This window comes from Parus major, chromosome 12, assembly GCF_001522545.3.
Source record: "Parus major isolate Abel chromosome 12, Parus_major1.1, whole genome shotgun sequence".
Lineage (NCBI taxonomy): Eukaryota > Metazoa > Chordata > Aves > Passeriformes > Paridae > Parus > Parus major.
The window spans coordinates 17179503-17200429 of record NC_031781.1 but is presented as its reverse complement, the minus strand read 5'-3'; the positions used below and the strand labels follow the sequence as shown (position 1 = coordinate 17200429).

Genomic DNA, 20927 nt, shown 5'->3' with positions numbered 1-20927 from the left:
CACTAATATTGTACACCAGGGTTTTGCACTGTGCTCCAACTTGGTGAGAGTTTCTGTTTCATAAATTCCTTGAGCCAGCCTGATTAACACTTCTAAGAGAGTCTCAGCTGTACAAAAAGTCCCTGAGTAGGTGTGAGAAAGAAAAGGTCTGACGGCACCGTTGCCCCTGTGTATTTCTAATACTGCAGGGAAGGTTGGTCTACTAACAATATTTACCTTTGTTTCTGGGTAAATAGCAAACTATTATTGGACAATTAGAGTAAAGGTCAAGATCCACTTTTTTTTCCCCTTTAAGAAACATGTTTACTCTGTGTTAGCTTCAGCTAAAATGTGCTTTTTGTAGAATAACACAGTGCAGCATCATTTGAATGTATCAGACCTTCTGACACCGACTTAATCTAATGGTAGAAGATAAGAATTTTCAGTGGTGCCTGCTCAGGTGTCCTTATTGCCATCCCGCTCCAGCTTCCATCTGGGTTTGTGACAATAATAACAAAAATAATAATGACTCATAAAATGTAGCTGTTTTCACATAAACATTGACCAAGTGACAATAGGTTTTTATAATCAGCTGGTGTGTTGGTGCTGGGAGGGCACAGGGCTGCAGGAAATGAAAACAACTTCAGAAGGAGGAGAGATTAACTACAATCAATCCATCACAGCACGATAAGTAACGGGCTCGCAGAGTTTTAATGGACTAAAGAGTGTAATGTGTTTGGTTTGGGAACCGCAGAGTTTAATCAAGTATTTTTACATTTTTAAACAGGAAATGGCCTTTTCTGCAAAGGATATACACATTTGCAGTGCATAAATCAGTTCCTGAGTCCCAGGATTCTGATCTCATGGTCTGTACCATGCAATTAAATTTAACTCTTTCTCTGAGGGAAGGCTGCTCATTCTGGCAGTGTAAGGTGATGTGATGAGTTGTCGCTGTTGTTTTTCTGTGTATCCCAGCCTGGCTGCTGGGGATGGGGTCAGGGGGGCTCGTGGAGAGGGCTGGGCCCAGTGTGGGGGTTCTTTAGCACTGTGCAAATGTCAGGTTTCTTTCACACTGTCCAGGTTTGAGGCAGGACAGCAGGTAGCTGTGACAGCTGTCTTTTACATTAGGCAGAAAAACAAGCTGAGGGCAAATACAACCTTGTTAAAGGAATCTCCTGGATACAGCCATGGTTATTCCTTCAGAAAACCCATGGCACCACTTTGCAATAAAATCAGGTGAAATTCAGGTGAAATCCTGATGTGCTTGCTAGGTACCATGGTATAAGGAGCTACTGCCAACACAAAATATGCACAGAGGCTCACACACAGATATCTCTCATCTGAAATCACTGACAGCTTATCTGTGCCCAAATGAGATGGAAAAACGACAAAACATCTATGGTTAATATGCTCCCTCACAGACTACTTTTGAGAAACCTAGTTCATGCATTATACATTAATTTATCCTACATGCATGGACAGGATATTATGATGGTGAAGGGCCACCTTGTCAAAAGGTAGGGGATGCATTAAAACACCACTGAATGACACCAGGACTGGGAGCCCTGCAGCAGAGCCCAGCCACAGACTCTTCTGGAAGCTAAAAAGGGTGCTGGGAATCCCATTTTCACCAGGAAATCAGGTGGCCCTGAATGTAATCTGTGTACAGATCCCCCAGTTTACAAGCAGGGGATCCTCACAGACCATTGGCTTTGCTACCTCCTGCACAAGAAATATTTTCAAGTATTCAATAATACTTTCAAGTATTAAAGCTTGAATTTAGGAAAGTCTCATTTTCCTAAGTTGTTTTTTCCCCCCTTTCTAATTAAAAAGTAAATGCTACAATGAGGAAAAAGATATGACTGCAGAGAAAGCAAGTGTTTGAAAGACTTTCAAACAAACACTGAAACTAAATGGAAAGTGTTTGAAATAAGTGTTGCTTTGTAAGTTATGGGAAAGGTTTTCTGAAGCATTCTTTAAGGAAGCAATATCAGATATGGGGATGTGCTCATGCCTGTGATACTGAATGGAAAAATACTTAAAAATACTAAAAAATAAAAAGTCTTTCTCTGCTTTCAAGTAGATTTTAAGAAGCGTGTGTTCTACTTTAACACCTCAGTTGAAGGACTGCAATAAAACTACATGTGAACAAGACACTGCTCTGCTAAACTGCTTGGCAGAAATGCAAAATAAACCAACAAACTACTGGAGAAAAAGAGTCTAGCTTGGAATGCATTGCTGTGATTCCAGGCTCCTGTTCCCCCATGAGGTACCAGTGTCAATTGACAGCCTCATGTAGACAACTTTCACAAGAAAAAATATGGACTGCTTGAATTAATATCAAATTATATTAATTAATAAAATGATAGCAGGGAAATAGAGAGAAATTTATATCTGTCCCAAAACCTTGAGAACTTTAGTTTTTTTAAAAATAGGAATTGCATTAAGGAACTACATCCATGGGTGTAAGCATTTGACTGTTATTTTAGATTGTAACCTCCTTTTCTCTCTTTTCTTTCTTTCATTGGCATTTGTTTTCTATTCATGTGCTTCCTTAGTCCTGTCTTCTGTGGTATCATGGCACCATGACCAAAGTGACAGACTTTTGTCTCTGCTGGATTAATCAGTGTGTTCTTTGATCCATAACATATGCTCCTCGTAGACATTTAGCGTCAACATATTCAAGATTTGTGGTCTGGCAGTTCAGTGCCTGATGTTAACCCAGCTGATAGACACTTTGGAGTATTTAATTTTATTTTATTTCATTAATGGAGCCTGCCTTTTATCCATAATAGAGCTTAAACAACTGAGTTAAATATGTGATGTTAAATATTTGGGTTGATAGCTTTGCTAGAAGATAGGGTTATTTTTGGGGGGGTCGGTGAGAAAGCACTGAGCAGCTCCCAGACAAATCCCAGCTCTCTCTAGGCACAATGTGGATGTTTTGGTGCAGATCTCGCTCCAGGGTTTGTGTGTTCATGGCCAGGGAAGAAGATGAGAACCCTGCAGCACCAGCTCTGGTGTCTATCCCAGAACACTCTGACATTGCTCCAGGGGCACAGCCAGGCTCCACAGCCAATGGAAAACCAGGAAAATTCCTTCAGCTGCCAAAAACTGGGCTGCTGTACCCAGGGCTGAGAGGGCTTTGTGGTGAGAACCCAAAATCCTTCAGCTGGGATGGTCCTGGTGGATGCAGGAGGTGCTGGGCCAGCCCAGAGCATCGGGAGGGCAATTCCCAGGGAATTGCAATCCTCACCCAGCTGATTCCCAGGAACAGGGACCCCCACGGGCTCTGCAGTGAAATATGGCCTTTATTCCCTCTTCCTGCTGTGTCAAACTGCAAAAAGTTATATCAGAGGAAACTGGCAAGGGCAGGGAAAAGAGCAGAAGATATAGGGGATAAACCAAGATATTTTTCCTTTAGTGTATCAATTAAATAAAGGATATCAATTAATGAGATTCCAACAATTTAATTACTTTTCATTGAGAGGTACAGCATGTGATTTACAGCTCAGCTACTCCTTTACTGATCATGCTGCTATAAAGGGCTACATAATATATTGCTTTCTGCTATGGCATGCACAGCTAGAAATGGCAAGTATAAAACGGGATTAACTGCCCTCAAAATAGTCTGGGCTTGAAATTAATTGTAAAAGGCTGATGTCAAAACTCCTTTTGACTTCAGAAGGTGCTGAATTACCTCCTCATCCCCTTCTCCTACTCCACACAGGCACATCCCTGTCTGTGGCAGACTGGGCCCCAAAATAGTCCATGTAATTCAGAGCAGAGAGGATTTTTATTATTTTTTTTTAAGCATTGTCCTGCCATGAAGAATTAAACAGAAAATGAATGGAGAAACCAAATGTCAGCTGCTCCCTTAGACTTCAAGGTTCAGGAAACTGCTTAGTGGGAGTAGGAAGAGACTGGCAGGCTGAAATGTAAGAGAATAATTGCATTATAAGAAGATTATGGAAGATTATTTTTCTTGCGGGCCCCAGATTTCTGCAAAAACAATCCTGAATTGCATCCTACATGGCAAAACGAATTCCCCCGTCCCTCCAAACCACCAGGGTTTATTAACTGCATATTCCTTTGGTGTGGGCAAAAATTAAAAATGGGCTTGTCTTGCAAAACATTCCATGCATCTTTCTTTCCTTTGACAACGTGGGGCTTAATGTGATTAACAATGCGGCGGCTCGGAGCAAGAGGAAAAATAATTGTGGTGGTTTTTTTTCAATTTACAACCTCCCTAATAATCCAGGAATCAATGTGCAGCCTGGGAGGGTTCCCCCAGCAGAGGCTGGGGGAGCAGGGTGGCCTGCCTTCACTTCCCCATCCTCGTGATGCTCCTGCAGCCCTGGGTAGCCAAGCTCTTCTTTTATGCTTTTTTTTTTAATGTTTAACTATAACCACTGGGACTGGAATCAGAGCTTCTCGTGGCCCAATATGAATATTAATAAGACACTGGGCCATGGAGTTCCTGGCTGATTTTGACAGTTTAAAGGATCAGTTAGTTAATTAGAAGATGACATGGCACATCGCATCCCTTGGCTCCGTCCTGCCTTCTGTCTCCTCTTTTCATTTTCTTTTTTGACATGTTAGATTACATCATTACTTGTAGTTTCACTTGTTAGCCACACCATGAAATGAGACTATTTTAAGCTGTAATTATTGTGATTTCTCTCCTGCTCTAAGAACATGAAACTCAAAGAAAGCAGAGAGCAACTTGAATTTCAAAGACTTAGGAATACATGCCTGGCAGTTTATAACCTTCTAACTACAGCCAAGAAACAGGAAAAAAAATTAAATAGTGCAGAAAATTATGTTGATCATCATACTGGCAACCAATGTAGTGTTTTAAGTAGGCAGCCCCATCATCTGGGCTTCATCTGTGATTTAATTAATGTTTTCATAGGTGAATTTCTCAGAAATCCAGAGTCTCTTCCCCCCAGCCATGTGATTGTGTCTCTAGATATCTATGTGCAGTCCAGTACATTTGTGTCCTAAACAGACTCTCAGTTTTCTGTCATTGTCATGGTCAGAACAGACACAAATAATTTGAAAAGGAAGTCCAGCACTCTGCAGAAGCCTCTTGTTTGGGGAAACAACAGACGAGAGCAAAGATAGGCAGGGGATAAGAAATGTCATTGAAATCTTATTTCCCATCTATACCTGATACCCCAAAACAATCAAACTGCAACCCAAGCCATAAAAATATTTAAAGTAAATACAGTCACACCATAAATCACAAAAACTTTCAAGTTCTTCATCCCAGGTTCATGCTGCAGTCAGCCACCAGGATGAAAATTCTGGACACATAATACAACTTTGAAAGAAACACCACCACTTATTTGGTCTCTTACTAGATAATCTCATTAATGAATATTTATATTCTAACTTCCATCCTGAAAATTCTTATCAAGGTCTTTTGTTTCTGCAGAGACATGCAGAGAAACATCAGTCTGCAGGAAAACTGGAATGTAGTTTCTGGATGAGGGAAAACCAGCAGCTCTGAGGCTTTGCTGGAAATGACAAGATTAGTGGGTGAATGTGTCTTCTGATAGGAATGATCATTTCTGGGTGATGATTCCCTGTGTACTTTACCTTTTCTTTTATCAAATATTTATATCTGTGTATTCATTTCAATTCTGCCTGATCAATACTGCTTATCAGAATGTGTATTTCAAAGGAAGAAATGGCAAAGGAAGTACAGCTGGGGGATAATTCCATGCAGTTGGCCAATACAAGAGCCAGTGTGGGTAATTTATGTCTTTCATTAAGGTAAACATTGATTCACAGGGCTTCCCAGAAATACAGTGCTAATAACAGGTGGAAATCACTTCCATTGCCACTGAAGGTAAAGCCAGGTGATGTGACCCAGAGAAGGAACAAAACTGGGAGTTATGTGCCCTCCAACAGGGATTAATGCTCAGACTTGATGACCTCAAAGATCTTTTCCAGCCTAAATGCTTCTATGGCTTTCCTCATTGAACCAGAATTCCTTGTCCAAGACGAGACAAGTTAAGCATAAAAAGTGTCCTTCTTGTGTCAGAGACACATTGGTACTTAGAGTGTCTTTTATCCAGTCAATGTTTTTGCAATAGGATTGATTTTGTAATGAAATGAGACATGAACCAGCATCGCTGCAATTCCATAGGCTGGTGAGATTACATTGCAAAGAGGATAAATGGGAAGCAAATATTGCTGTGTATTGTTGGTGCATTTCATGAGCTAAACAATGGACATCTGCACTGGGTAGGACCTGAGCCACCTTCTGTATCCTCCACCTATCAAGATAGGTGGTGCTGGGAGAGCTCAGGTGAGTTCCCAGCACAGACACAGCCTGGCTCTGGGATTGCAGCCAGACAGGGTCCCCATCTCCACCTCACCCCACACACCTCATCTGCTCTCACCCCACACACCTGATCTGATCTGCTCTCACCCCTCAGACCAGATCTGATCTGCTCTCACCCCACACACCAGATCTGATCTGCTCTCACCCCACACACCAGATCTGATCTGCTCTCACCCCACACACCAGATCTGATCTGCTCTCACCCCACACACCTGATCTGCTCTCACCCCACACTGATCTGCTGTTGCAGTGATTTTGCTGCAGCCTCACGTCCCCAGCAAAGTCCCTGCTGTCCCCTCTGAGGGCCCACAGTGGAATTAATCACACACACCAGCTCTGGAGCTAATGCCAATCTCCTTCAGTGAAAACACATCTTTCCCAACTTCAAAGACAGAAATGAACACTTACATTTCCTTTGTTCCTAAAAGACTCGAATCCCGTCTCATTGAAGGTCTGCTCGTCTCCTGGGTCTTCCCTGCATAGGAGCTCTAGCTGAGAATTAGCAATCAAACCCCTCATTGTCCACCTGAACCTAGAAATGAAAACAAAGGCAAACATACAAGCAAGCCCTTTCATTCTGACTGCCATTTGCCATTAATACTTAATATTCCCACATATTCTTTTCATTGGGTGGTTAATATAAAACCTAATGAACCATTGATGGCATTCCTGTTTTGCTCTGCTTCATATTAAATGTGGAGCAGTAAAAACTGAGAAGTGAGAGATAATATCTTTTCAGAAAGAAATAGCTTAAAATTCTTAATATGAATACAGTAGCTAAAGCACAAAAGTGAAGACCGTGATCCTTAGCAGGTCTTGGCAGTTTCTGGCCATAGGTTATTAAGCATTATTCAGCTGACCCTAAGGGGAGTTCATCTGGAGACATTAAGGTCAGAGAGCAGAAGCACTTGGACACAGTCAAATGAATTTTACACCTTTGTATCTCTCTGGCTTTGCTGTTTTGCTTCAGCAAACTGCCTAATATCAGATACATCCTACTGGGTACCTTTCTAAATCACTTCAATTTTCTTTGTCCCTGGGCTACAGTTATATGATCAGGAGCCAAAGCTATCACAGGCTATGATATACTATTTTACTTCCTCGTTTGTATTAGAATGAACTTTATTAGCTTTGGGGGCACGTGTCTATCAGTTTTAAAGATGAAGTGCTATGTCAATAGTTTTTATGCAGCATTCAAGTCCACCAAATAGTTTGGTGTGCTCTGAGATTATTAAAAGTGTATTATCACTTTTACAGAAAACGTTCTTATTTTGAAATAACCATCACTCAGAGCAGCCTGTGCTTACCAGCACTGTCTCTCTAAAGTGATATTTCACAACAAAATCAAAATGGGGATTGATGCTTTGTAAGTAATTTCAGATTTGAGAGCCTGGGAACCTCATAAACACACGTGTAGAACTAACATTTGACTCCACACTCCTGTACTTTCATTATACACTTTCTTCTTTTAAATCTTCCTAATGTGCTATTGTATATTCTCATAACTGCCAACAATAACCACAGCACTTTCACCATGTAAAAAGTGATAATTTCTGCTAGCTTAAATTCGTCAATTTTCTTAAATAGAAGCTGCCCAGTTAAATAACCCATGAAAAATCACAGAGATTAGTTTGGCTGTTGCAGCATCAAAACCAGGAAATCAAAGATGCTTTTTTGTGAGGAAGCTGAGGTTTCAGCTAACAGGGAAGAAGCTTTTAGAACACAAATCCAGCCTATAATCAGATTTTCTCATTTCCTTGCCAGCCTTCCGTACTTTTGGTTTTGTGGTTCACAGTGGCTGCTTCCATTGTATCATGAATGGAAAAGGGATGAGGGATTTGAGCTAAAGGATGAGGAGTGTGATCTGCCTCCAGGTCCTTCCCTCAGCTGGGCATTGCTAGGCTGGAAGTGTCGCAGCTGGCAGATGGAGATTTTGGAGCTGGTTATGCTTAGGTGAAAGAGCACCCCCCTTTTGATGAGTTCATTCCCTGGCCCTGGCAGCTCAAACCCTGTTTTGCCCACTTCCATCACAGCATCATCACTGTAAACCCAGCCTGAACATCCTCAGCTTCAGGGATCACCTTTTGTCTTCAGCTTTGACCGAGACCTCTTGGCACTGCCGTAATCAACACCCAGAGAGGCAGCCCAGGGGAGGAGGAGTTTCTTGGGCCATAGGTCAGCTCTCCTGGTTCTCCCCATCACAAGGGCTCAGTGGCATATTAAACAGTTATTTACCCTATTCTGACCTCATGGTTGTGCTTCATGGAAGACTGAATACACACAACAGTGCTGGATCTGCTGGCCCTGCAGTGCTTGCAGGGATGGGGCTGTGATGCTCCTGAAGCATCACTGCCTTCCTCAAGTGGCATAAATTACAGAGATATCAGACTTTTAAAGGGCTTCAAGGGCAGAACAGTTCCTTCAGCAGTTTAACAATAAGTATCATTTCATTTAAGTTACTTCTGAGGATTGGAACTCTTTCAGAGATGCTAAGTGGAGCAAATAAGGATCTCAAGACTTCAGCATTAACTGATGGGAATAAAGCCAAAGTTTTACATTTGCTTTCACATCCTCTCTTGTGGTATGTTTTAGTTTAAATATTTTGGCTCAGTCTTGAAGCTTCCAATGCATAGGCAGATTGCTATGCCCACATGCAAAAAAAAAACCCCACCAGAATTGAGATCTTTTTGCTGTTATATTTAGAGTATGTATTTAATTATTGTGCCTGCACGATGCCATAGAAAATACTGGTTTGCTTTCACATATTCAACAAAGAACTTTTCAGAAGGGTATTTTTAAATTAGATCTACACTAATTACATGTATTATTGAGAAGCCAATGCTTCACAGATATCAGTGGGTTGTATTATTGAACATTTTCAAATAAACACAGGGAAACAGAACTCATTCCCAACTGAGGCGCTCGAGCTTTAATAAAGGTAACCCAATGGTTATAATTAAAAAACACCTTCTCACACTTTGAAAAATCCCAGATACTTAACTTTGAAGTAAGGTTGTGTAACACAGCCCTCTTTCACACCGCTCTGGCTAACCATAATCTGCACAGTTCCATGACTTCTGTTTATTTAACACACCAAAGCAAGAATTATTTATAAAGCCACAGCTGTTCTTTTTCCTAGCTTTTGTTTCTCACAAGTCTTAAATATTTGTAAAAACAAGAAAAGTAATTAAAGTATTGATACATTAAGCAAATGCTTCCCTAATCACGCTGCTGAAATAGGAATCACTTGTTTAAACAGAGCTTGCTAAGCATATGTACAGAAATACAATGTTAAATAGTTACTGCGGAGTAGGAAAGCCAACTTGCATTTAAAGAAACAAAATAAACAATGCCAAGCCATCACTGATATCACAGGCAGCCACTCCAGCATTAGGAGCTCCCAGCCCCGAGCTGGGTTTGGTGTGTGGCCAGCTCCGAGCAGGAGCTCTGTGCCATCTGCTCCTCACACAAAGGACACGAGTTTATTCTTGCTGGTGGGAACTGCTGTCCAAGAGCCAACCCTTGCCAGCGCCAGGCCCTACCCTTGAAAAGCTGGCAGAGAGTGCTTTTTAGCCTTTGAGTTCCCTAATAATGATCCTCTCCAGGGTGCAGGTCCCTCATGAGTGCTTCATTTCCCTCTTTATTCTGATTCACCATCCCGTGCAGACAGGCAGGACACCTGAAGTGCATCAGTCTCCTGCGGATTCCCCCTACCTGCCAGCACCTGGCAGGCTTAAACCAGGGAATAAATCAAACATTTAAACAGCAAAATTTATATGAAGTTTGTAGTTACAAGCTGAGAGGTCTCAAATTGAAACTATGACACGTGCGAAGAGCAAAACCAGCCCGTGGTCTGTGGCAGCGTTCCCTCCTTGTCTGTCCAGGACCTCCAGCTGCCCAGGGACAAGAGCAGCACCCTCCCCTTTGTGGTGGCAGTCTGGCTGCTTCCCACCTTCTTCTGTTCCCTGGGAATTAGCTTTTGGACACAAAAGCAAATGTCTGATAGTGGGAGCCAGGTATTGTGGCGAAGGGGATTTTGCAGCCGCGGTCACACGCAGGCAGGCAGGCAGTGAGTAATCTAGATAAATGCTAATGAAAGCTCTTGCTGGCACCTCGTGTATTCAAAGGCTATTTCCTATTGTTCCCAGTCAGCTGGCTCGCTGACTTCCCATTCAGCCTGGCTTGCTGGGATTCAGCTGGGACCACTCAAACATTGCCATTACACGTGATGTAAACCCTCCACCGCCGTCCATTTGGTTCAGCTCATTATCTGTGGTCCTGGCCAGACCACACATGACCCATCCTTAGCGCCCACCACAGATCCCATAAGGAGCTGCCTGACCCGGGCACGCCGAGGGAAGCCTGGGTTTACCTGCCCCAGGTACAGCAGGTGGTGAGGAGGGGTTCTGTGAGGTCAATATGTTATAAAACAAATCACATAATTAACATCCAGCTCTCCCTGCCTGGGTGGGTCCAACAGAGGGGAGCACAGGGAGCATCCCTTTGTTCTTGGTACCCGTCCTCCCACCTCACAAAGAGCCACCAGGAAACTGAGCTGGCCTGCCCAGACCTGGCATCACTCACTGAGCTCACTGAAAGTCTCACAGGAATTAAACTGGAAGCTTGTACCAACTTTGTGCTGAGAACACACAAATTGCAACAGCTTAGGAGGAGCTGACCAAATTTAGCAGATTTCACAGGGACAACGCAAACCATCCCGGTGCCAAACTTCAAATTCTTGTTTCAAATTATGTTGATACTAAAACCCTCCTAAAGAAATTATCCAGAATTTCAGAACATAGACAAACTTTTTTTTTTATTTTCTCCCTGTAATCTTACTCTTGGAAATGACTGAAACTTCAGCTCAAGTGTACCATTAAAGGCAGAAATCAGCACTGGACAAAGCCCAGAACACAAGTTTACAGCCCAAATGTTTAAAGTTTGGCAAAGAGCTTTGAAAATCAGTCCATATTGACCCAAGGCAGTGCTGCCATTTTTTGCCTGTGAGATGAATAGATGAGATACAAGTTATATTTCAATAATGGAAACATCTCCAGTGAGATGGGCACTGGCCTGGCTCCAGGAGCAGCTCATTTACCAGGCTGAGCTCTCTGCTGCTGGGGCTGTGGCAGCTGGAGAATCCCAAACATCACATTTATGGGACCCTCCACTCACACATCAAAACAAGTCTTCTGCTGGGTTTATTCTCCTGGCCTGACTTGGGGATTATCTCTCTGAATCAGATGAAACATTAGCTCCTGCAGTCTATCACGTTGCTATAGGGAAATAACAAATAGGTGTGTTTCCGTTGAAACTGGAAATTAAATATCCCGCATGTTTCTGGTTTATTTCTAAGCAGATCCAGCTGCATGCTATTCCTAAAAAAATAATTCCTGACTGACCTCAGCCACCTGAACTGAACACTAACATTTATTTAAATGGCATCTAGTATTTTAGAAGAAACTTAATTGCATTTAAGAAGAATCACAGACAACATTTTTTGGAGGCTTTACCTTAAGTTGCTTAATCAAATTACATTACCAAAAAATTATCTAATCAAAGCCATAAACTTTTTTTACAATTTCCATAGAGTCTGAGGTTTTTTTATTTGGTTCACTTATCATCATCATCTTTTTCTCAGGGTCTCAGGGAACTCTAGTCCCCTCATGCAAGAATGTTCCAGTTGTTCAAGATTCACTGTCACTGGCTTTGGAAAAGCTGCACTATATGAGTGACATATCTGCCCAGGGATATGAAATATTCCTTGAGGGCAGCAGTAACATCCAGGCCTCCTCTGCCTTGCTCCAGCCTTGCAACTTCTGCCACCATGGCAGCAGTTCTCTCAACAGGGAAGCAGCACAGTCACAGCCCAAGGATAAAATTCCTGCTTGCTTTTGGGTGTTTGGCAAGGGTTTCAGTCCCAGGTGGGATTGGAAGGGAGCCCTGGAGATCATCCAGTGCAACCCCCCTGCCACAGCAGGGTCATCCAGGTTGCACAGGGTGATGTCCAGTTGGGTATTGAATAACTTCAGAGAAGGAGACTCCACAGCATCTCTGGACAGCTGTTCCGGGGCTCTGCCACCCTCACAAGAAAGAAGTTTTTTCTATCTATAGAAATTTTTAATTTAATTCTAATTTTTTATTTTATATCTATATTCAGCTAGCACTTCCTGTGTTTCAATTTGTGCCCATTGTCTCTTGTCCTGTTGCTAGACACCGCTGAAACGATGTCTCCTTTCTTTCTGTTCTTTGTTTCTTTCTGTAGGCAGGCAAATTTTGCTACCAGAATAAAGCCTCAGAGTCAAGGGACCCCTTCTTGTCAGTCTCTGTTTGCTAAAGTTGTACTAAAGCATGAACTGCATTGCAGTAAATGAACATTTTAATGCAAACTGTGAGTTGGTGCCATTGGAGCAAGAGCTGAGTATTCTACAGGATCCCAATAGCAAACACCTGGGTACAGAGTTTGGACAGAAAAGATGGTCCTTGCACAGCATTTCCCTGTGATCCACAGAAACTCACAGAGTTTAGTCAAAAGCAGTTAGATGAGCAGGGCCCAGGATCCATCCAGGCTCTCCATGCAATGCCTGTGGGAATGGCACCCTTGGTCTCGCTCCTGCCTGCTCTGTCCTCTTCTCTTCTTTACAGCAGAATGGGCTGCAGTGAGGTTATAAAAATGCACCCCCTTCTGAATGCTTAAACAACTGGGGAAATGGTGGTCAATCCACACTCCCAGTGCAATGTGGTGCCTCTCACAGCCTGGAAAATATCCATAAAGCCTATGAGTTATGAGTACTTTTCTAGCTCATTGGGCAGTTCACTGCTGTCTTACCCTTTACATCTGTGGTACAGGTTTAATGCAGATCTACGCACTCAAATGCTGAGTACTCATAAATGCCATTCTGATTTTATTGTACATATTTTTATACTCTCATAAAGTTTATATTTTTAATATCACAGATAATATGTGAACCTGTCATTTACACCACTCACATACACAATGGGAGCTGATAGCATAAATGGCCATTTTTCACTTGGAATACGTATTAATCTAAAGCTAATCTATATTAATAAAATATGCTCTTTTTGTTGTTTTTTTTTTTTTTTCCCCTAAATCCACATACATTCACATAGATCTTCTTTGCTTTGCAGCCAGGTCCTAAGGCTGTGGAGGCTTTCAGGGACAGAGATGCCTTTCTCTGCTGTGCCTGTTAAACACCCAGTTCAGTCAGCTGCTGCTGTAAAACTGAGCCTCTCAAATAGCACCACAGTCCAGGAGGGAAATAAATGCTACTGAGCATATTCAACTTCAGCAGAGCTGAGTTCCGTACCGTGACATTCATTTCGCTGTGCCTTACGTTTAAACCCTGCTTCCAGCCTGCCGAAATGCGGGAGGAATTATCCTGAGGGACCGTAGTAAAAAACGCAGTCGTGTTTATTTGTAATTGCTACAAAACGGTTTACAAAATTGTTAGTGTCCTTTATTATGCCTGCTACTGAAGCACTCGCCTGTTAATTAGAGAAATTTCAGCTGTCATAGCTGGCAATTATAGCTTGTGTATGGTAGTTATGAATAGTCAATGAGGGTGATTAATATGCATGAGTGGCGGTATATAGCCGTGCCTGGGCTCCGGCACAGGCAGAGGGAGGGAGCTGCGAGCGGGGACGGGCAGAGCTCCTCGGTACAGCTTTCCCTGGTATAGTTCTCCCTGGTACAGCTCTCCCTGCTGCCTTCAGCCTCCTCATCTGCCTCATCTGAGGCTCCCAGCCCCACCTGAGGCTCCCAGCCCCACCTGGATGCGTGCTGGCCACAGGCATCGCTCTGGCTGCTCGCGGGAATAAGGAAGAGCCTCTCTGCCGCTTGAATTTAAACATGGGATGCAGTTTGTGCACTCTGCAGAAGCCAGAAGAGCAGTACAAGTTACTGTATGAAGTTTGTCAGGTAAAGAATTAGATTTTCGTTCTCTTTTAGGCTTGTGGCCGCTGTTAAGGGCAGGGAAGTTGGAGTGCCAGGAGCTGGAAATGAAAGTGGGTTTGCCTTGTTTGAAATCTGTGTGATAATGATATATGGGTTTAGCCTGTATCTTCCCATTCACATGTGCAGAACATCAGGTATTTAAATGTAGCTATTGTTCATCAAACTTCTCACAAAACTTTCATCACGAAATAAGACTGTGTTCATTTCTCCAGTGTATATTAGGTTAAGTTTCTTGTCAGGGATCATGGCTTGGTCACACACTCTTTGCACAAGTGGAAAAGATGCATGAGGAAGGTTTTGTACCTGTTTACAAGTGCCTGGAGCCACTTGTTTGTGTGCTCAGCCTGGTCTGTGCCTGTCACTGGGAGTTTGTACCTACTTCTTGCAGGTGTTGTACCTTGAGGTGCAAAAATAACAACTAAGAAACAGATTAAAACTACTGCCCTACAGATCTTTAGATACCAAATTACTCAAATGCACCTTCTGAGAAGTTTACTGTGAATGTATTAACACATCGACCTCTATTACAAAGACTTTATCTCCTGTGTCTGCTTTTCCTTCTGTGTGCCTCTGAAATTCTTTACTCTGTCAAGTCTACAGTACAGTTTGGACTGAGGCAGCGGGATGGAGCAAAGTGATGGCCAGGTGTTTCAGGATGTATTCCTGCAGATCTCTCTGGAAATGCAGGCATAGTCAACAGTGAAAAGGTGAATTGGGTTGTCTGTACAAAGATTCTGGATGGACAGACCCTGCCCAGATCCTTGGAGCTGTGCTTTTCTCCCCTTGCCGTTCCTGAGGTGGTTTAGGATAAGTGACAATTGCCGGGTGACATTCCCAGCGCTGCTCCGTGCTGCCGGCAGAGGGAATTGCTCAGCAATCCCGTGTCCTGCTGCCTTCCCACCTGCAGCTGATCCCAGATACTGATGTCACTGACAACAAAGTGAATAAAAGATGTGGTCTGTATGTTAGGCTAGTAGGGAAGTGATTAAATTTTAACCACGTAGTTGTGATCTAATTCTCGCTCGCTCACCCAAAGGACGCTGACGCTTTACAGAATAAAAAAAAAACCTGTGGGAGCAAATAGAAAGACATGTTGACTGTCATTTCTATTTATACCAGCACACTTCCACTTGCTAAGCTGCTGTGCATGTGATGGGGGGGAGGAATTTTAGGGGGAAGTAGTCAGATTTTTGGGACGGTGTTCTGAAGTGAGAAGCAGTTGTAGATGCTGCCTGCAGCAGCACACCTGGGGCCAGGTGTGCTTTGTGTGAATGCTCTGCTCAGATACAGCAGTGGCTGGGGGAATAATTCCTTATCCTGCCACGTTTTTGGGCAGTCTGGGTTTGGGGACTGTCAGTGAGTCACATTCAGGAGCACAGCAAGCAGGACAGACTGAGACAGCAGCTGATCACAAACGCTGTGATTGCTCAGGAAGCTTGCTCAATTTTGGTTGTGAAGGGAAGGTGGCACAGAACCTTTGCAACTTACTGACATCTCCCAACAGATGCAGGACAGCATTCTTTAAATACATGTCCTGAAATCAGTCCCAGGAACAGTTCCTGCTGATATCTGAGATGACTGAGCTATCCAGTGCCAGCTGCAGGTGCGGATCCCTGGCAGGAGTTTGGTTTTAGAATTCATCAACCTGCAAAGTGCTGCAGCCTGTGTGAGTGCCCAGTGCTCCTCATTAAATATGGAAGTCTTTTGGGAAACACTGTTGGAATACCCCCAGTTTCCACAGAAGTGAAAGGTGCATGTAATCCTGTAAAACTGGGATTTCTAGCATAGTAAAACCTGAATTATTTAAGACTATAATCCCTGATTACTCTAGAATATAAATAACTGTGCAAAATTATTTTAACAGGGGTCTACTTTGATTTCTCTCTTTTGCAAGATAGGAGGGAGGGAATTCTATAGCTTATGGAGTACATCCAGATAATTATATGTCACTACAACTATAAAAATACGTCCTCATGTAACCTACACACCAGGGCAATTTAATGGTGAGGGAGATGAAGGATCACTGCCATTTATTACAGAATATAGAAGATAAAAGTTTCAAAATCTGCCAACAGTAGAAAATGTCTCTTTCAGTGTTTTTTGTGTCATCCATGTGACATAACAACGTAATATCATGTGATAAGAAGGCATTGCTATTTAAGAAATCTGAGTTAGACAAAATTTGCATAACTCAATTTTAGGGAATATTGAGCATCGTTACAAATAAAGCTCCTTAGCCTTATATTTTAAAAGTTCATGATTCCAAGATGTAGGAATTCAGAAAACACTTGAAGGAATTAATAATAGTGCATAACTGTACTTTTTCTATCAGGCCAAGAGCTTTAGTGTGGCTGGGAAATTAATGCTTCCATGAATTACAATTCCAGAAGGTCCAGTATGGCTGGCTCTGTAAGTCCTCTAACAGTGAGCTCAAAGAGGATCAAATATACCAGGGCTCAGGCTTTATCCCTTCCTCATCCATAGATAATTCAAAGAGATCCTCTTCATTAAGGGCTTTGGCACATTGCCTACAGTTTCTTTTTGGGCCGCTGTGAGCTTAATGATGCAGAACAATGGTCTTCCCTCTTGTTGAGCACTTACCTTATTGTACCTTTAATCACATAATAAAAACCAAATTAAGACACCTCGTCATTAGAGCCTGTTGTAGCTGTGCATATCAATGCTTTGTGCTACAAATACAGAGGGGACTGTGGCAGCTTGGAGCCTTGATGCAGAGCAGTGTCACCACGGGTGTGTGGCAGCACTGGGGTGCATATCCCATCCTAGATGTAAGCCCAGGCTTTACTTCCCAGCTGAATTCAGCATATTAAATGAAGTAATATGTGCTATTAGATTTTTGGGTATCTAGTTAAATGGAAATCTTCTTCAGAAGATACTAAAAGTTGTGAAAGTGGAGGGAGAAGGGGGAAGCAAAAAAAAAAAAATCAAGAGGGTGTTTAACACCAGGTTCCTAATGTGCTTTCCTCAATGTCAACTCTACATAAACAAGAACAGAAATAAGGGCTTTTTCCCTTTGTATGAAAATTTGTAAGGGACCAAAAAGTAAACTCAATTGGAGGAAACTTACATAAAAATGAGTCATCTGAGATAGAGCTTTTGAGCGTGCAAAATAGAGTAAAAAAGGTTTAAGCCTGCAATTTAAGGAACTTTCTGGGTACCTGTTTCACTCTAAGCACACATTGCCCCTAGTATGGGAGGTAAACACACAGTAAAATCATTTCCTAAATGGACACAGGGTTTTATAGAATCCTCACAGCGTCACAGAATGGTTTGGAAGGGTCCTGAAGGATCCTGTAATTCCAACCCCACTGCCATGGCCAGGGACACCTTCCCCTGGAAGAATTTCCAAGGATGTCAATATAGAATTTTAAATCACAGATGCCTCTAAACTTGCATGGGCAGTGCTCAAAACTGTTCCCTGGGATTGAAGATGATGGAGTTCAGCCAGTGCTGGCAGATACCATAAGAAAAGCCCATCAAAACTGGCACTTGCAGCTGAGAAAGCCTGAGGTGAGGGAGCACAGAGCCCAGGCTGTCCCTCCAGGCTAAGGACAGGCTGGCAGGAAACAAGCTCACGTTGCCACTGCCCTTGGCTCAGCTGAGCTGAGGTCAGAAGATTCTTCTCCGTGATTGTTGAGCTGGCACCCCTCACAAATACTAAAGTTCATATATAAATAAACAGTTGTTGCCATGATCTTTCAGCCTGTCGGAAACTTGAAAGCCTCACTCATGCTCCTGGCCTGGCACGTCCCTGAGACGTGGAAAAGTGACAGTGTTGGTGAAAAACAATAGTGGGCAAGCTGGATTTGTGTTTCACACCAGCCTGAGATGCTCTGTGGCCAAGGTTATATAAGCACCGAGGTCAGAGACAAATTGTGTGCTAACGAGAGGTCAGCAGTGATGAGGAACAAGCCAAGGCTGTTTTCCATTGGCAGCTTCCAGTGGCATCGCTTGCAGGGCACTGTTGTACAGCAGAACTCCCACACAAACCTGCTGCACTGAGCTAATCACCAGCAAGGGGCCCTTCCCCATCAGAATTCCATTCGCACGTTCAGACTTGAGAAAATGAGACCAAAATAATCAATCAGGAAGAAAGCCTAATTCAAGGAAACAGTCTAACTAGACTTAAAACCTACTGAGCAATGGTGTTATCCTAAAGGAGGGCCAAAGTGAGCCTTGCCAAAGTAAACATTCAGCTCAAAAAAAAAAAAAAAAAACTAATCAAAACTGTAAGATTTGGGAAACAGAAATAATTGCCTCTGTACATATGCTTTTCACACCCTCAAACTTAATTGGGCAGCCAGAGAATTAGTTTCTCTACATTTCAGTAGTTTTCCATGTTCAGACCAAAGTGGTGGTGCCAATTATAGGGAACTGCTCTACTTGAAATACAGTGTATGGCTTCAAGTGCTCTGTATGTGCAGCCTGTGCTGCAGCTGAAATTAAAACTAGTGCTGAAGTTCAATTCTGTCACTTCACTACCATTAAACTTGACCTCAATAACAGTTGTGAACCTATCACACTTACTTCAAAGTAGGCATGTGTTTGCTTAAACAAGATGTTAATTCCAAGGGCTTTGTTCTAGAAGGGGTTTTCTACAGCAGAATTAGTTCAGCTGTAGAAAAACTCTGCTTGACAGACTGGAGACTCATAATCTTCAGAAAACTGCCCTTTAATGATCGTGGCGCCTGTCTGTGGCTCACAAGTCCCCTTTCCTAATTAGACATTTACCAGAAACTGGCAATTGAAATTTTCCTCTTCACTTGATGATGAATAATGCAATGCCTCTGTTAGGATTTCTCTGGAAGATATTCTTTATTATAAAGTTAGAGGAATATTTTGGCTGTTAAAGGAACATAAACAAGACCTGATGTGAAATAAACAAATGCCTAATGGTCACCTGCGATATAAATGCATAATTTGATCTACTTTGCACACAAAATGTCTCACTGCTGAATAATCTTCCTAAAATCTACAGTGCCTTTCATCTTTACAGTGGGCAGATAAAATGTTCAGCCACAGCGTGGATTTATTAGGATTTTTTTTTTTTAAATGATGAATGATTGAAGGGCTGAGTTTTGTGATGCTTTACACTTACACATCTGTTTAATGCTATGAAGCAGGTGGCAAGAAGTCACAAGGGAGAAGGCACCAGGGACAATCACTCTGTGCTTTACTGTCACATGTCAGACATGGGCTGGGAAAAAAGGAAACATATGGAGTAATGAAAAAGTGCAGATTCAATAAATGTGTTTTGTGTTCATTAATAATGGAACAAAAGGTCAGGCTTCATTTTCAGTGGGACAGGACAACTCTACAGTCACAGGAACACTGGGACTGGTCCTTGAAGAGATTTGGTGGGTCAAGGGGAGAAGATCCAAGTGGCCCCTTGGAACTTGGTCACAAGTCAGGGATTTGAGAGGAGAGGGGCAGAATAAATAATATCAAACATACATAAACATGAAATATTACAATACTAATTTAAGCAGTGAGAATTGAGGAAAAAACTTCCTATTAATAATGGAATATCCTTAGGCAAAAAGCCAGATGCCACCATCTGAAACACAAATGGTCAGAATCAGAGCACTGGGTAGGGACATACAGGTGGCTGGACATACTGTCCACTAGCAGAGGAACTGGGCACTAAAATATCAAAATTATCTCAAATAATAACAAAATCTTCAATGGAATTGCAACAAGAGGGTTTTTTGCAACTTCAAACCAGCATCCTGTACATTCCTGCAAAGTGGAAACTGAACATCATTTTATTCATATGTTGGAAGATCATAGCTGATAAGAATTTTTAAATTCAGCGTTCAGCAGAAGCTCTTGCACCTGACCCAATGTAGCTGTGTAACTGCCACTGGTTTTAGCCAAAAGCAGAGGAAAATGCAGGTGTTTTTATCAATGTCACACTGTGAGAAGCCATGGCACATGGAGGGGGGTGATGGTGGGACTCCTGCCTACACGAGCCCTTCTGAGGTTCGTGTTCTCCAGCCACTTCAGCTCTGCTGGTGGGAAGCCCAAGGTGCCAAAGCTCCTGAAGCAGCAGGACTTCACTGAGAAACCCTCTGAGATCTGCCACTGGCTTCCCACAGAGCAGAACTGGGTGTTGTCTCCATCTTTTCATGGAACCAGCTTCAATAACCCTCTTCATCACAGCTGATCTTCAGAGCTGTCCAAAATTGCTCTTTCCCCATCCTGCACCACTGAGGCATTGGTGGAGGAAGGGAGAGAGTGGGAAGATGGACTTAAAAGTTACAAATAGTGAACAACAGTGTGAAAACAGGTGCTGGGAATTGGAATGGTCTTGAGCACAGTGCCTGGGAGATGGGATGGGAGGTTTCAGTTGTGCTGTGCCCTGCTGTCACCTCAGGCACATCATTTATTTGTTCTGTGTTTCATCTTCGCATCTGTACGAGGTTCCTTTTGTCTGACTGCCTGGAGCAGGTCTCCAGGGGCAGAACTGGCTTTTGCTGTGTGCTTGCATTGTCTGATACATTGCTAAAATTATATCAGCAGTATTTGAGGTGCTGGGCTGTTCACCAGAAACTTGTACTACTCTGATTTTAATTGAGGCATGGTGTTAAATATTGC

The 20927-nt window shown here is 42.7% G+C and overlaps 1 protein-coding gene across 2 annotated transcripts in view; it reads left to right on the top strand.

Moving 5' to 3' along the window:
* Nucleotides 1–20927, top strand: part of PDZRN3 (PDZ domain containing ring finger 3) — a 129580-nt gene that overhangs the window by 85025 nt on the left and 23628 nt on the right. The window contains exon 1 of one of the 2 annotated variants that reach the window (XM_019008113.2): nucleotides 14072–14273. The exons of the other annotated variant lie outside the window; for it this stretch is intronic. Within the exon in view, the coding sequence (XP_018863658.1) occupies nucleotides 14205–14273 (69 nt within the window). The 5' untranslated portion in view covers nucleotides 14072–14204. Of the gene's footprint in view, nucleotides 1–14071; nucleotides 14274–20927 lie in introns of those variants that run through there. 2 annotated transcript variants of the gene reach the window in all.